This window comes from Ascidiella aspersa, chromosome 7 (genome assembly GCF_963924565.1).
Source record: "Ascidiella aspersa chromosome 7, kaAscAspe10.2, whole genome shotgun sequence".
Classification (NCBI taxonomy): domain Eukaryota; kingdom Metazoa; phylum Chordata; class Ascidiacea; order Phlebobranchia; family Ascidiidae; genus Ascidiella; species Ascidiella aspersa.
The window spans coordinates 2,883,806-2,898,415 of record NC_139453.1 but is presented as its reverse complement, the minus strand read 5'-3'; the positions used below and the strand labels follow the sequence as shown (position 1 = coordinate 2,898,415).

The 14,610-nt window shown below is 36.7% G+C and overlaps 1 protein-coding gene across 1 annotated transcript; it reads right to left on the bottom strand.

Moving 5' to 3' along the window:
* Positions 1 to 2,053: 2,053 nt before the first annotated feature.
* On the bottom strand, positions 2,054 to 12,861 carry LOC146137279 (fatty acyl-CoA reductase 1-like). Its single transcript, XM_083393816.1, has 11 exons — positions 12,829 to 12,861; positions 9,939 to 10,069; positions 7,326 to 7,456; positions 6,401 to 6,453; positions 6,148 to 6,304; positions 5,405 to 5,533; positions 4,837 to 4,915; positions 4,518 to 4,607; positions 3,892 to 4,021; positions 3,201 to 3,325; positions 2,054 to 2,186 (listed from the first exon to the last, which is right to left on the bottom strand). Exons 1-11 carry the CDS (start codon positions 12,859 to 12,861, stop codon positions 2,054 to 2,056), a joined length of 1,191 nt encoding a protein of 396 aa, XP_083249942.1.
* Positions 12,862 to 14,610: the final 1,749 nt, after the last annotated feature.

The following is a 14,610-nucleotide window of genomic DNA, read 5'->3' as shown; positions in this document are numbered from 1 at the left end:
ACTATATAGCACAAGAGCGACTGCGATGGAGATTAGCTGAGTCGAATGTCGGCTATTGCCAGAACGGCCACGAAAGGAAATGAGTATCTAGGTGAAATATTTAACACTTTACCAGGCGAACACGCTATAATTACAAGCACAAACAGACATGCGTCGTTTCTCTACACCGTATAAAGCAAAGTATATTATGTTATTTTAGTAGAAAATGTGATTAAACATGGAGGAGGGAGCGCCAATTTTATAATTTGTCCCCGGGCGCAAAATCCCATGGCTACGCCACTGGGTATAAGCAAGCCCTTATACGTTGTCACTAAAAATCCAGCATTTTTATCCTGATTGTGTTATTTCTGTGTTTCTCAACGAACCTTGCTCAAGTGCTACGTAATATCGTAAATGCCAATGGGAGACCTTTTAAGTTTTATGCGTGAGTTTACAAAAATTACCTTAAATGTAATAATATTGCAATTGCCGGGAGTTGTATCCTCTATCTGCCACAATAACTTGGCCTTTAATATAAAATCGGATGTCACTGGAAGCTAGGTTTTTTAATTTGTTACTTTGGTCTTGTGTTAATTAAGGGATTCCCAACCTTGTTACGATCTCGTACCACTTGGACGCTCTGTACTGTCACGCGTACCACTTTAGCAGAAAAATAATTTAATTGAATCATATTTTTATCTATTTTTAGCTTACAACTAGCATTATTCAACGCTATTTGTAGCTTAAGACTTAAGCTATAAAACAGTAGATGCTATCTATCAAGAGCAATCATTTTTCCACCTGAAAAACGTACGCGTACCACTAGTGGTTCAGGTACCACAGGTTGGGAACCCCTGTGTTAATTGGATCAGAATGGCTTGCTGTGAAACCCGGCGGTACGCAGCAAAACTAAAAGCCACTATGCGATGTACACTGCCGGAAAAACGCACCGGTAAAAAAACGAGACAGTGACTTAAATGTACGCCAAGGCTATCAGGCGTGGACCTAGGATGTTTGTTTGGGGGGCAATGAATTGTTTCGAATGTGACGTCACACAGCTGCACAACTAACCTTAAGAAAACCAAACAGTTGGTTTATTTCCAGGTTGGAGAAGTGGTGCTTTTAATACGAAAGTTACATTACAAAGCTGTAGCACGAAGCGAAAAATTGCCTTTATATCTTTTAAGTTGTCATAAGCATTTATATGGGGTGATGAGAGTAACGATGCCTTTAAGCTAAAGCAACTTAAATAAAGCGGGCCAAGAGATATACAAGAAGCTTAATTTTGAGATTCGCGAATACTTTTGCATTTATAATAGTTCCACTAAAGACAAAACATACAGTTTTTTGTCAAAATACTTTAGCTTTTTTATTCCAGTAAAATATGAAGAATAACTAAACCATAAAACATAGCTACAACAAAACGGCTGTATTTACAAATACGATGCGTTTCTACACAGTATTAAAATCGTTGTGATTTTTACAGTTACCTACATTTGGAAGGCATTGAAATAAAAAAAACAAAGTCTATGTTAACATTAAAGAACAAGTATAAGAGAAGTGTAAGCTTTGAAACAGAACAATAACGAAGAAATCATTACACAGTAAAAATGGAAAAGTTAGCATTTGCACAAATGGATGACAACACTGAAATATTTGTTCTTCCTGTACAACATACCTTCTGCATAGCTGTGTAAGCCCAGAATACAAAGAGATCTATTGTGATGAGATTCGAACCAAACGAAAGCTATCTTTGCACGCGGGGAAATAAAGCCGCTCAATGCTTCTTTGTAAGCCCCGAGAGAATGTCAAGTTTGCCGCGAAACTTTTTGTAATATTGGGAAAGAAATTATTTGTATTACCAATATGCATAGACACAATCGTTTTAGACTTAAATACGCACTATCCATGAAAAATTATTAATATTGAGACATTTAGATACAGTTTGTCGTGGATTTAGGTTTTTGCATGCCATAAGGGTAAAACCCACTTTAGATTTTGCAAGTCGTGGCTTATGTAGAACACAATGAATCGTGTTGCGATAAAATCGAACGCAAAGAGAATATTTGTGAAGTTATAGAAGGGCGAGTGAGTCGCCGATGAACTCTGTGAGTTTCCAGAGCGAACTCGTCAATCCACTTGCAACGGCGAGTCCGCAAACTCCTAAGGCAGCTCCAGAGTAGAAACACTTCTCAACCAAACGCAATCTGAACAAATTAAACACACGGTTAAAACGGGCTCACCCATCCAATCGCATTTTAAGATAAAAGGCATGAATAAACTTTGTTTATTTTAACTTTTTGTGTAATACTTTCTAATAAGACCTCAAAACAAAGCTTAAATGCACACATTTGGGCTCTGATACTACGTCAGTATCGGACCAGTGGCGATACGATAAATCTGATATTATCAGACAGCCAAAAGTAAAAACATAATAAAAACGAATCCAACCATCCAATAGAGATAAAAAGAAAATTCGGTGATGAATCGGCGAAACTAGGATATGAACAAATATGAAGGCAGATTCTAGGGATTTCGATATTTTGGCGAAAAAAGTATGATCTAATGAAACCACTACGAATTCTAGGGCAGTGGTCAGCAAACTTATTTTGTCGCGGCCCAAAGTATTTTTTTCAGAGCTATTGTAGGCCCACTAAAATCACTACGAAGCAGTGACGGATTCTGAATATTTGATTTTTAGGTGAAATATTACACGGCGCCTTTATGCCCAAAACTCTGCCATACCATATTATAAAACATACTACACAACGAAGAATATACGCGCGAAGCGAGAAACATTTTTCAATTACACATAGTTAAAGTTGACAAAAAATATATTTGGACAGGCATTTAGGACCACATTGGGCACGTGGGTCTTTTCAAACTGAGCCAAATTAAAAATTCTATGCCACACCAACATTTACAATAAAGTGCAATGAATGTACGGCTATCACGCGGCCCACAACTACATGATATCACTCAGCTGCTCAAAAGTAACTCGCGGCAGACATCTGGGCCGCGGCCCATAGTTTGCCGACCACTGTTCTGGGGATTTCGATATTTTGGTGGAAAATATGATCTAATGAAGTCACCACGAATCTTCTTTAGAAAAATGCATTGTTTTACGTTTACAGTGTCATGTCACAAATAAACATGAAAGTATTTATAAGATCAAAATTTCTGGCTTTAAACAAAAGTTCCACAAGCATAAAGTTCCTTACTTGGTTAGTTTTTGTTTCGATTGTAGATCGTTGTTCTTCTGCTTTAGAATGAACTGGTTGCAGCCGGCGATGTAAGTTGTGAAGTAATCTTCCCACTGATAAACCCCGCAATCAAGGTTGTAAGCCTGAGAAACAATTAACAAATAGCTTGATAATGAGTTTCAAAGCCAAAAAGGTCGAGTAAATCCACATCATCTTGATTAAGACGTTTCGATTCACACTTGTATCATCGTCAGTTAATCTCATTGTTTTTCAACAGCACTTTCTGAACACATAACTTATACTGAGCATAAAATTAATTCAAAGACTGTTCAAAAAACGTTGAAAAAATAAGGTTCCACAAAATATAGGGCTTCTTTCAGAGACTGATGATGCCAGTTTGGCGAAATATATTTCTCTATTAATAACTAGTCTAGAACTTATAAATGACTGATTTTGACTCTGACAAAAGTCTATAGTAAGTTCCCACCATCCACTTGAAGTCCTTGTCGTCATTAACGTGTATTAGGGCGAGGAGATACTTCTTTTTTACATATTCAGTTTGCGTTCTACAGAGATTTTTCAACGTGCAAATCAATTCAAAAGCATTTAAACGCTTTTAAAGATTCAAATAATTTGTAACAAACGTACAACACACAAATTTAACCCTATGATTAGATGCTCTGAATTAGAAGACCTTGTAATATTTCACCTTTTGATCTTCAGCATTCAGTGAGGAATGCAGCTGGTCGACATTCGTGTTGCTGAACTTAAAGTTCGTCGTAAAAAAGAATTTCATCACTTCCATGGCGCTCATGATCTTTTCATTGAGTCTTGCCATTCTGAAAAAAATAAGAAATATTGTAAGTCATTCTGAATATAAACATTCGATTTTGTAGGATTAGCGTAGCATTGGGTTTAGAATAAAGTATTTTTGTGAACTGGGACCAATAATTTCAAGCTAAATAAAATCCTATATTCTTGCCTAAATGGTGATAGTCATTCAAACAAGTAATCCAATTTTATGTCACATTGAAAAAACAACAGACAATTGTTATAACATAATAAAGGAAGTTTAAATCCTAACAGTTTGAGAGGTGTAAAGACAGGTTGACAAAAAGCTAGATATTAAAAGATAAAATAAAGTTCCATCTAGACTATTACCTTTAATATTAAAAAAAATAATAATAAAAAAACTAGACAGAACATTGCACGATTCAACAAACGAAAATTTCAAGAGAAGCAAAAATTTCAAAACTGTTCAATCCACAATAAAGCATAGGTGGCAAACTAGAGTTTTTAGCCTCTGCTTAGACTTTATTTAAAAGTATAACTCACTTTTGTTTTTTCCTCATAAGAGCCAGACCGGCATCCATCGCATGGGCAGGAATAGTTTGCGAATAAAAGGTGGTGAGATCGTACAGCTTTCTGCATATAAATAAAAAAAATGTTTAAATCCATGAACACGCCTTTGCCGAAAGCGTTGCAATAATGAAAACTATATCTCTTCATGTTAAATAGAGTAATCAGGTGGTAATATATAAAAAAATTGTATTTAATAGCTTTCGCACAAGAAACTCTTTTTTGGAAAACTATATTTAACAATTTTTGATAAAATGTGACAATCACAAAAGCAAAACTAAAGAATCTATTTCACCTGTTATTGGTGCATAACACCCAAGGGGCACGGAATGGGTCGCTTGGATTCTCTGCCACATTGTTGATTGCAAGCGAAACTGGAAACAAAAATAAAAATTGTAAATGATGAATTTAAGCCAGGGTTGTGGAGTCGGGACTCAACAGAGTCGGTTTATTTTGCTGGAGTAGAGAACACGGGGCTTAAGTTAGAAGTTAGACTACCCTTATAGGTTAATAAATTATATGACACACTACGAGTGGTATGTTAAACATACCTACCTAATTTTCGTTAAATAAATGTGTGAAATACAGGCTGTAGAGTCGGATCCGGACTGGGGAATCGCAGAAACAGGACATTTGGTGAAAGTCGGACTCCCGACTCGAGTAAGACTACGCTAAACTAAGACTTAAATTTTCCCTTCGGCAAAACTTTGCCCAACTTAACTGAACAATTTTAGACATGTAAACTGCTGCAGCCTGGAACCCAACAAAATCAACATGGCAACACAATTTTTCCCATTGGTTAAGAAACACTAAAACCTACATTTACTGAATTAACACTTTTAGTTAAAGTTGTCCATTCTTACTCAAGCGGTCCATAGCAAGGCCATTTTTGATGCCAGAGTTGACGTGGTAGACGGGAAGTGATCCCTTGAGCCTTGGAACTCGGTCGCACGTAAAGGAACTGATGCTTTCATTGTCCGAAGATGAATCCCCTGGAAATTCATGTTTAACCGGTTAAGTTTTAAATTAATCAACAATAAATATAGGTGGAATTAGTTCTTCATAGTAGACAACCTAAAAACCTCTTGGTAACATAAAATGGCTACACTAGAGTAAAAATCCAGTTTTGGAACAAATTTTTTATACAGGACTCAAACAAAAAGAACACAACAACAATGAAGTAAAAAAAAATTACATGTTTTTGAACAGGGGTTTATTTATCAAATGAATACAAAATTAGTGGTAATAAATTCAATCACTGGCTAGATACATGCGTTTTTTTCTCAAGCTTAAAATAGTTTTGTACAATTTAAAACGAAGTAAATTGTAGAATGAATATCAAGGAACATGTATATCTAAGTAGCATTTTGTGGAAATTTAAAAAAATTCTTTGTTGATTTTCACATAGTCAGATGACAAAATGCAACCTACTTCTGTATGGGCTTTGATATTCATTCTACATCTAACTACAACAAAAGCGAATATGAACAAAAACGCCAACTTATTGGTAATCTATCTGTATTTACAACCTTGTAAGCCAGTTTCCCCAAGCGATGAAACTGCACTGTCACTCTCGTAGCCGAGCACCTTCTTTCTGCTGAGTCACAAGCGGTCTTCATCGCTGCGCAAATCACGCCGTTCACTACAAAGTCGACCGGTATGAGGTCACAGGTTATGGAGTTGTCGACAATCACAGAACGAAGCACCCCCTTGGCGTACGCTATTATGAAAGCGGTGGGTCCGTACACGTTTGTACACCAACCCTGGAGAAAAACAGAAATTTTTGCTATGAAAGATAATTATGCAGTGAAATTTGGAACACGATTAAGCAGTCCACTGGAAGCCTTTAATAGACTAACCCAGTGGTTCCCAACCGGGGTGCCATTTGGAAGCTTAAAGGTAATTGAAGTTCCTTAAAAACATAATTATCGCTCTTTTTAAAAGCCTATTAATACAACTTTTTGTGTATGATTTGGGTACAGAAATCAAATGATATGTTTCTACATGCAAATAAATTTGATTGCGATGTCCCAGTTCCGTTTTTAGTGACACTACAGAAATCAACTTTCAAGATTCAAGTAGTTGTGCCGCAATCTATTTATTGTTCCTTATGGGTGCCGCAAACCATAAAAGGTGGGAACCACTGGAGTATCAGAATCAGTCGATCAACTAAGAATTTTTGTGCAAGCAAGGCCAGGCTAGAAATGCAACTGCGGTGTGGTTTGCACTCCAAACTGGCCTTGCTTGCATGAAATCCCTAATTGGTTGAATGATTTCATTAGTCTTTATCAGTGATTTAAGTTTCATTACACAGGGCAATTTAAAAAAGCTAGATTTATAATTATTTGTGTCACTTACTTAATTTTACAGGAATAATGCCTTGGGGAGAAATTGATAAGGAAAGTAAAAGAAATGTAAATTCATTGTTCGCAAGTATCTCGCTAATGCACAGCTGAATAAATATCTGTTTCAAAATATGTTATGCTGTTTTTTGTTCTAAACCTATTTCTTAGTTCTTTTTATTTATAACAAAATATTGAGCCACAAAATTTTTATGCAACGAAAATGGGATTTGCTTAAATTGGCAAACCCTTGAATAAAACAGTGCTTTAAACCTAAGTTTCAAAGATTGAATAGGACTGCTTAAAGTTATTTAATCCTTCTAAATGTTTAACATCAATTAAACCACTCAAAAAATTTTAGTATTTTAAACACATTTAACTCTTTTCCGTGTTCTTTCTGCACTGAAAAAATATCCAACTTATAGCAAGTCTAAAAACATACCGGCAGGCGGCAACGGTTCTTTGTAAGCTGGTATTATCATGCTGGGCCTGACGATGCAGATTGGAAGATGAGATCCTTCTCTTGCAACGACGTCCTCAGCAAGCGCTCTCGTCAGCGTGTAAGTGGTCGGTCTGAAACGAAAACGCAACATTTAGCTAAAACTTTAAACCAATAATTATAATACACCTAAAGCCTTCGACAGCGTGTAAGTGTTCGGTCTGAAACGAAAACACAACAGGTTACATTTCAGTCAAGAGAGGTATTTTGATACAAAACTATTCTTTTTTGAAGCATTTATTTTTGAAGCATACTTTTTTCTATAAAATATATATTATACTTTACACAAAAAAAGTGTATGACAATAGCACTTTATAAGGCAATTACAACGTCAAAACAATTTTCTGGCTTTTTAATTAAATATATTTAACCTTATCCTTAAACAAAAATATATCGGTAGGAAAAAGTTTTAAATTACAATTTCTCGCGACAAAATTCCATGGATGGGGGAGAAGTTAAATCGGTAGTTCCTAAACTTTTCAGCTTGCGGCACAGTAAAAAACTAAAACATTTCATGCCACACCATGTACAAAAACAACAAGTTTAACAGATAATTCCTAAAAAAGGTCTATGAAATAAAATGTCTATCTTTGCTCGTTTATTTTTGATACATTGAATTTCGGAATCTTTGTAATTGTTTTTTAAAGTATTGTCAGTAGTGAATGAAATTTATAACTCTATGAGAATTTTTAGCTTGCTACATGATAATTTAATTTTCCACATTTAAAGATAATTTAATAAAGTTATTAAATATTGACAAAAGAATTACACCTGGTCTGCGCTCGTACGTCCCAACAGTTAACCGACCTGCGATGGTCAGGCCCAACAGTTACCCACCCTTCAGGGAAAAAAATGGTAACCCTCGGCCTAGTGTGTGGAATATAGGTATATTTACCCTATAATAGAGTAACCTTAGCACAAATTTACAAAGTTAATCACATAAAGCCTTTGAAAAGAGTGTGATTTTGAAAGCTTTATCATTTAATAAAACAGCAAAATTAAATTTTTTTGTGTAACACTGCTGTAGCATTTAGCCTTCTTTGACGTCACTATACACGTGACCGTTGTTCACTGACGCGTGACCTAACGCCGAATTGTGCGTTTTCAACGTTTCGCATGGATTCTATTTTATACGTCTTACTAATAGCGGCTTGAATCACCGCTCCGTTTATCGTATGTACTGCTGAGATTTGTTAATATACTCAACGGGCAACATACACTGAGTGAAGTGTCTTTGTCTAGAGAGTACAAGAAGTTAAGGACAGGCATTTTAGCGACCTGCTCCTTTGGAGTCAGATTAACAACTTGTAAGAGACTAGGCAGCCGTCGGCTCTCGTCTTCAGAGCCAGCAGCCTTCTTACCCATAACTAAACACCACCGATTCGCCACAACTGCATATTGCTAATACACACCTGTGGAGATGTGAACGAATGCTTGGAGGTTGTTTCGTTCGGGTCAAAATATTTTGAGAAGCCTCCTCACACACTGGACGTTTATCTCGAAGGCCAACCTGTAGAAATTGATAAAGAAACCAGTGGTTAATAAGCTTTTTTAGACGGCAGCAAACTAAACAGACAAAAACAAATTAGGGGTGTACTTTAACACCATCATGTAATTAACACTTAACAAGCATGCGGGGCATTATGAACTATACACATAATTTAATTCAGTAACTGTGAGATTAAAATGTACATACGATTTTATATAAGTAGACATTTATATACAAATCAATATCATTCCATTAGTAACACTTAGTAAAACTGAGTTACTACATCTGAAGCAACAAAATTTAAAACAATAATAATAATCGCATTTTTTTTATTCCAGACTGGGGGTAACCCCTTGGGAGCACCCATGCACACTTAAGAATCAGATGTATGCGCTGGTCTACAATCCTACCACAGCATTCAAACTATTAAAGCAACGCAAAATATTTGCGTTAGGGTGCAGGTTAGTGTGTGGGTGAGGGTGGGTCAAGTATTGATTTTATTAGTATTGCTCAACCTACCCAAACCCAAACGCTAAGCTGCACCGACCCTAACTCAAATAATGTTCGTTGTGGGATCCTAGACCTGCGCCCAGTAGCTTGATTATTTTGAAAGCGTAATACTTTTGCCGAACATATCAAATAACAAAAGTAGATCGTAATTAAATACAAAGTATCGGAAAACCTGAGACGTTGTGTATACTTAAGTGCCCTCACCGGAGGTGTTCGTTGAACTTAAGTGCCCTAACCTGAGGTGTTCGTTGAACTTAAGTGCCCTAACCTGAGGTGTTCGTTGAACTTAAGTGCCCTAACCTGAGGTGTTCGTTGAACTTAAGTGCCCTAACCTGAGGTGTTCGTTGAACTTAAGTGCCTTAACCTGAGGTGTTCATTGAACTTAAGTGCCTTAACCTGAGGTGTTCGTTGAACTTAAGTGCCCTAACCTGAGGTGTTTGTTGAACTTAAGTGCCCTAACCTGAGGTGTTCGTTGAACTTAAGTGCCCTAACCTGAGGTGTTCGTTGAACTTAAGTGCCTTAACCTGAGGTGTTCGTTGAACTTAAGTGGTCCTAACCTGAGGTGTTCGTTGAACTTGAATGTTGCAGCGCAATGGATGAAAACCTGGCATTTCTTCTGTAGAATCTCCCTCGAAGTTTGATCCAAGCCAAGATCTTCAGCGCCAAGGTCGCACGAAACAAATTCAAGCTTCGACGCAAAACCATAGTTGCCATTTTTTTCTCACAGTAATCATCTAGATTTACCAAAAAAATAATCTAAAAACATCTAGATTTTTATGGAGAAATCTAAAAAAATAATCTAAAGATGATTTTTGAAAATATTCAATACTTTTGGACAAAAAATCAACACAAAAGCTTAATCAACGCCTGAGGCTTAATGCCGTATAAAGTTGCATAAAGGGACTTGCTTGATGCTTTAGATTTAAGATTTCTGCTTTATAAAACATTTGGCGCTGGTCTAGAATCCTACCACAATTCTAAAATCAACGCACAAAATTTGAGTTAGGGTGCGGGTTAGCGTTCGGGTGTGGGTGGGTCAAGTATTATTATATTCTTTGTTTAATAATAAAACTTGACCCACCTTAACCCAAACGCTAATCCGCACCCTAACCCAAATGGTGTTTCGTTGTGGTAGGATTCTAGACCAGCGCCAAACATTTTACTGAACATGACGAGTCGAGTTACTGAAATTTCGATTTTATATCTCATCATTTTTTTTTCAGTTTGCAAAAAAAATCTTTTGAAATTACTGAAATATTTATCGTCAATAGCGAATCTGTCACTAATTTAGATTATACAATATTTTTTTATAATAATCTAAAAAAACATCTAACATCTAGATTGTATAATCCTACATCTAGATTCAAACCAAAACATCTAAATCTAGATTAAAATAATCTAGAATGGCAACTATGCGCAAAATTCGGCTGCAGCTCACGAAGAACGTCGAAAGCCTGGAAAAGGAAAAGGTTTAAACGTCAAACGACTCAAAGAGATTTAAACCAATGAGTGGAAAGTTGGGGAAAATGGCGAATTTGTTTGGTCGTCTGTCACGCTCTGGCGCATATGAAGAAACAACAAAGTTTAGAGTAGACTCGTTTACTCGTAGTTCTGTTTGTGCCATCAACAGCCTCTGATTGGTACAGGGTTAAGCACCTTTTTGCCTCGGATCGCCAAAAAAATGGTTGAACAGATTGGCATGGCTTTTCAACTCTGATTTGAGTTCAGGCTAAGTCATTTAGCCGCGGTATATAATACTACCACAACGAACATTATTTGGGTTAGGGTGTGGTGCGGGTTAGCGTTTGGGCTTTGGTAGGTTAATCAGCAATATTGTTAATGAATATAAATAATACTTGATACGCCATCAACCAAACACTAACCAACACCCTGATCAAAATATTGTGCTTTGCTTTAATAACTGTTTTAACGCTGTGGTTGGATTCTAGAACAAAATCGTACCACAACGAAGCGAGCCAAAATTAAAATATTCAAGAAAGAATTCTGTAGTAATCTGTAGTATATTTATGGATTCCTTAAGACTTGCAATTAAAAGCAAGTCCGCTTGTGAGAAGCTGAGGCAATCTGGCTTACTTTGTTTGCCAAGTTCTCGTCTTTTAAATGATTACAGGTCCCATATTAAATTATATATTTTTAGTTTAAGAAAATTATATAAATATTTTATAAACAAAAGCGAAGGTGGTCTAGAATCCTAACCCAGATGTCTATTTCAATGACTAAAAAGGTGAAAGTTGTTAACGTAAAATCCTGGAAGGGTTAAAGTTTTAACTTTAAACGCCAAAATCCTTTAAAGGATAGAGGCTTTAACGTCAAAATCAAGAAAGGGTAATAGTTTAAACGTCAAAATTCTAAAAGGGTAGGCATTTCAACTAATATCAACTCTTGGAGAGATAGATGAAAAAACGTCAAAATTCTGGAAGATTAGGGGTTCATCCCCAGGGTTTAAGTTTTTAACGGCTAAAATGCGACCACGAAAAAACACTGCGACTAAGATATATAAACGTCGAAAACATGAAAAGGGAAAGAGCTAACGTCAAACTCTTGGAAGCGTAAAGGTTTAAACATCAAAAACCTAGAAGCGTAAGGGTCTTACGATTTGTTCGCTTTGAGCTTAAAACAGTTGAGTGAAGAGAAATTAGGTCGCCAAAGCTTCGCTGTTTTACTTATGCCTATAGTATTTGGGTTGCAACCACAAAAAAGGTTTAGAAACACTGTTGATCACAAGAACAACTGTACATTTAACCCAGGGGCTCTTGAACTTTGAAACGCGGACTCATGGGGGTACGTGGACCAATTTTCGAGGTCTAAGCACGCCGAGGTAAAATCGTAGTGTACATTAAAAATAATAGAATAACATTTTTTTTTTTAAGAAAAATTTAGTTACGAAAATTATTCCAAATACGCAACCAATTGTTTTTAGTGGACTGCTTTAAAAAGTTTAAGAACTCCGGTTCTTTACCGAACAGCAACGCAATTAATATGACCGAATCGTAAAAAGTCTCTTTCTAATAATACCACCGACTTGAAAAGTGTAAACCAAAGTCTGATGGACACAACCATAACTCAGGGGTGGCGGTGGGATACATATGTCCCCGGGCGCCAATGTTCAGGGGCGCCGAAACGAGGTTTACAAATGCCAAAGTGAGGCTGCTTCTTCTTTAAATACAATGTTCTTTTAAAATTTGAATTGTTTTGCCGTATAAAGTAAGGTGTATTATGTTAACGTAATGGAAAATGTGATTAAAAATGAAGGAGGGGGCGCCAATTATAAGTTTGCCCCCGGGCGCAAAATACCCTAGCTACCAATCTGCTTATGGAGTTGGAGAATAGAAAACCAGGGATAAAAAACAAGAATGCATAGAGTTACTTTCTTAAGACGAGGTTTTTGGGTAAACGAAATGCGTAAGATGAGGTTAGTTAACCTACTTCCCGCATTTCCTTAACGTAATGCTGGTCCATATGCTATTGCTCATTGCTAAATTTGCAAGAATTCAATAAATTCATTTGGACACTTTTTGAAACTATTGATCGCGTGGGCTCCAGAATACGATTGGTGTTGAAAGTCTGTAAAAACACTTTTACATTTGTAAAAAAGTGCGTTTAGCGGATACAGTGGTGGCAATCAGGTATAACTTAGTTTCTTTAACGTTTTTATTGGATCGAACGAATTTCGTAAGAAGATCCTCGGCATGATTTTAATCAGGGATTTCCAAAATGTTCTCTCTGCAAATAATTTTACTCGAAAACACTTAAGTCTTGACTTAAGGGCACCAGCATCGACCGAACTCGTTGCGCGCTTTGTCGCCACCCGGCGGCACCGCCATAAGAAATTACCTGAAAAAAAGCGGTCACTTGAAGCGTGAGTGAGCGCACGAGGTGCTCGTATCGCGCGACCCGATCAATCGGCGGCCGCCAAAATTATTCAAGTTCTTAAACGGACCGCGTGGTCCAAGCATTGACTTGGGTCATTGCAACATTGGTTATTCATCTTAATTTTGGAAGACAAAACAATTCAATTGCTATATGTTGCGTTTATGTTATTTTTTCCTTAAGATTTTGCTCATATTCGCACGAGTTTACCAGTTTTGTGGTTTAATGTTTACTTTTTAGACAAATAATTATATTCAATTTGACATGCTTTAATCATAACTTGACTGAGAATTGAGTTGCTATTTATTCTAAAAGACTTTATTTAGATAAAAACGTAAAGGTGTAACGGCAGGAAACTAAATAGGACAAAAAGTGAAGAGCAGTGAAGCAAATTGAACAAACAAAAGGAAACTTAAAAAACAAATTTAACTGCATTGTGACGTAATACAAAGTCAGAAATGATCGCGATCTAGTTAAAAGCAACAACATCCTGAAAATATAACTTAGTGCAAACGGGGCATAGGCGTAGCCAGGGTTGATCCTCAGAGGGCATGGCCCTTCCAAAACTTTATAAATATGTTACTCTTGATAATTTGTTATTTTAGCATTTATGACCAGTACAACCTTCAATTGTCATGCTCTGTTACGTCACAAACAATGTAGTAAATATAACGTTTGCTATACGTTAATGCAGTGTTTCTCAACCTTTTTCACCCCAGGGCGCACTTGTAAACCTTTCAAAACCTAGCGGCGCACCTTACGGTCGAGGCGACTGCAAATTTTGTTTGGATGTTGTGTTTTTTGCTGGCAGTTTTTATTACATCAGGCTCCTAATTTTATTATCTATAAAGAAGCCTGCGGAGTCGGTTAAAAAACATAATCCAACTCCCGAGTCCGACTCCGGTCAAATGTGTGATTTCGTCAAATTCCGAGTGCTTCTGCCTCCCTACAGCATTTATTTTTCCCATTTACGTAACTAAATTAAGGTGGATTTTCAACAATCCCCTCATAGGGGTGTCATATATGTCATCCAACCACAATACGTTGCTGGAAAATATCCACCATATGCTATTTCGCCTTTTTAATTTGCATTTGGCGGCATTGTCAGTTTTAAAATTGTTACTGCGCACGTCGGACTCGGGACTCAGGCAGTCCGACTTCAGCAAAACAAATCGACTACGGTACGTCGAGTCCCAAATTTGACTCCCGACTCCACAGCCCTGCTTTAAAATACGATGAGCTCAATAATACATGCCTAAAGAGAAAGAAAATAAATGAAATAGGCCTTTCGTGTTGTAAATTATGAAAACACACGGTATGTTAGTTAAAGTTCGATGG

Bases quoted from the DNA above. Each gene is read 5' to 3' on its own strand.
- LOC146137279 (XM_083393816.1), bottom strand. From the start codon at position 12,861: ATGGACCAGCATTACGTTAAGGAAATGCGGGAA. The intron at 6,454-7,325 runs GTATGTTTTTAG...TATGTTTTTAAG, and splicing joins AGAACCGTTGCCGCCTGCCG to GAACTTCAATTACCTTTAAG. The intron at 5,534-6,147 runs GTGACTCAGCAG...ATGAATTTCCAG, and splicing joins CGCAGCGATGAAGACCGCTT to GGGATTCATCTTCGGACAAT.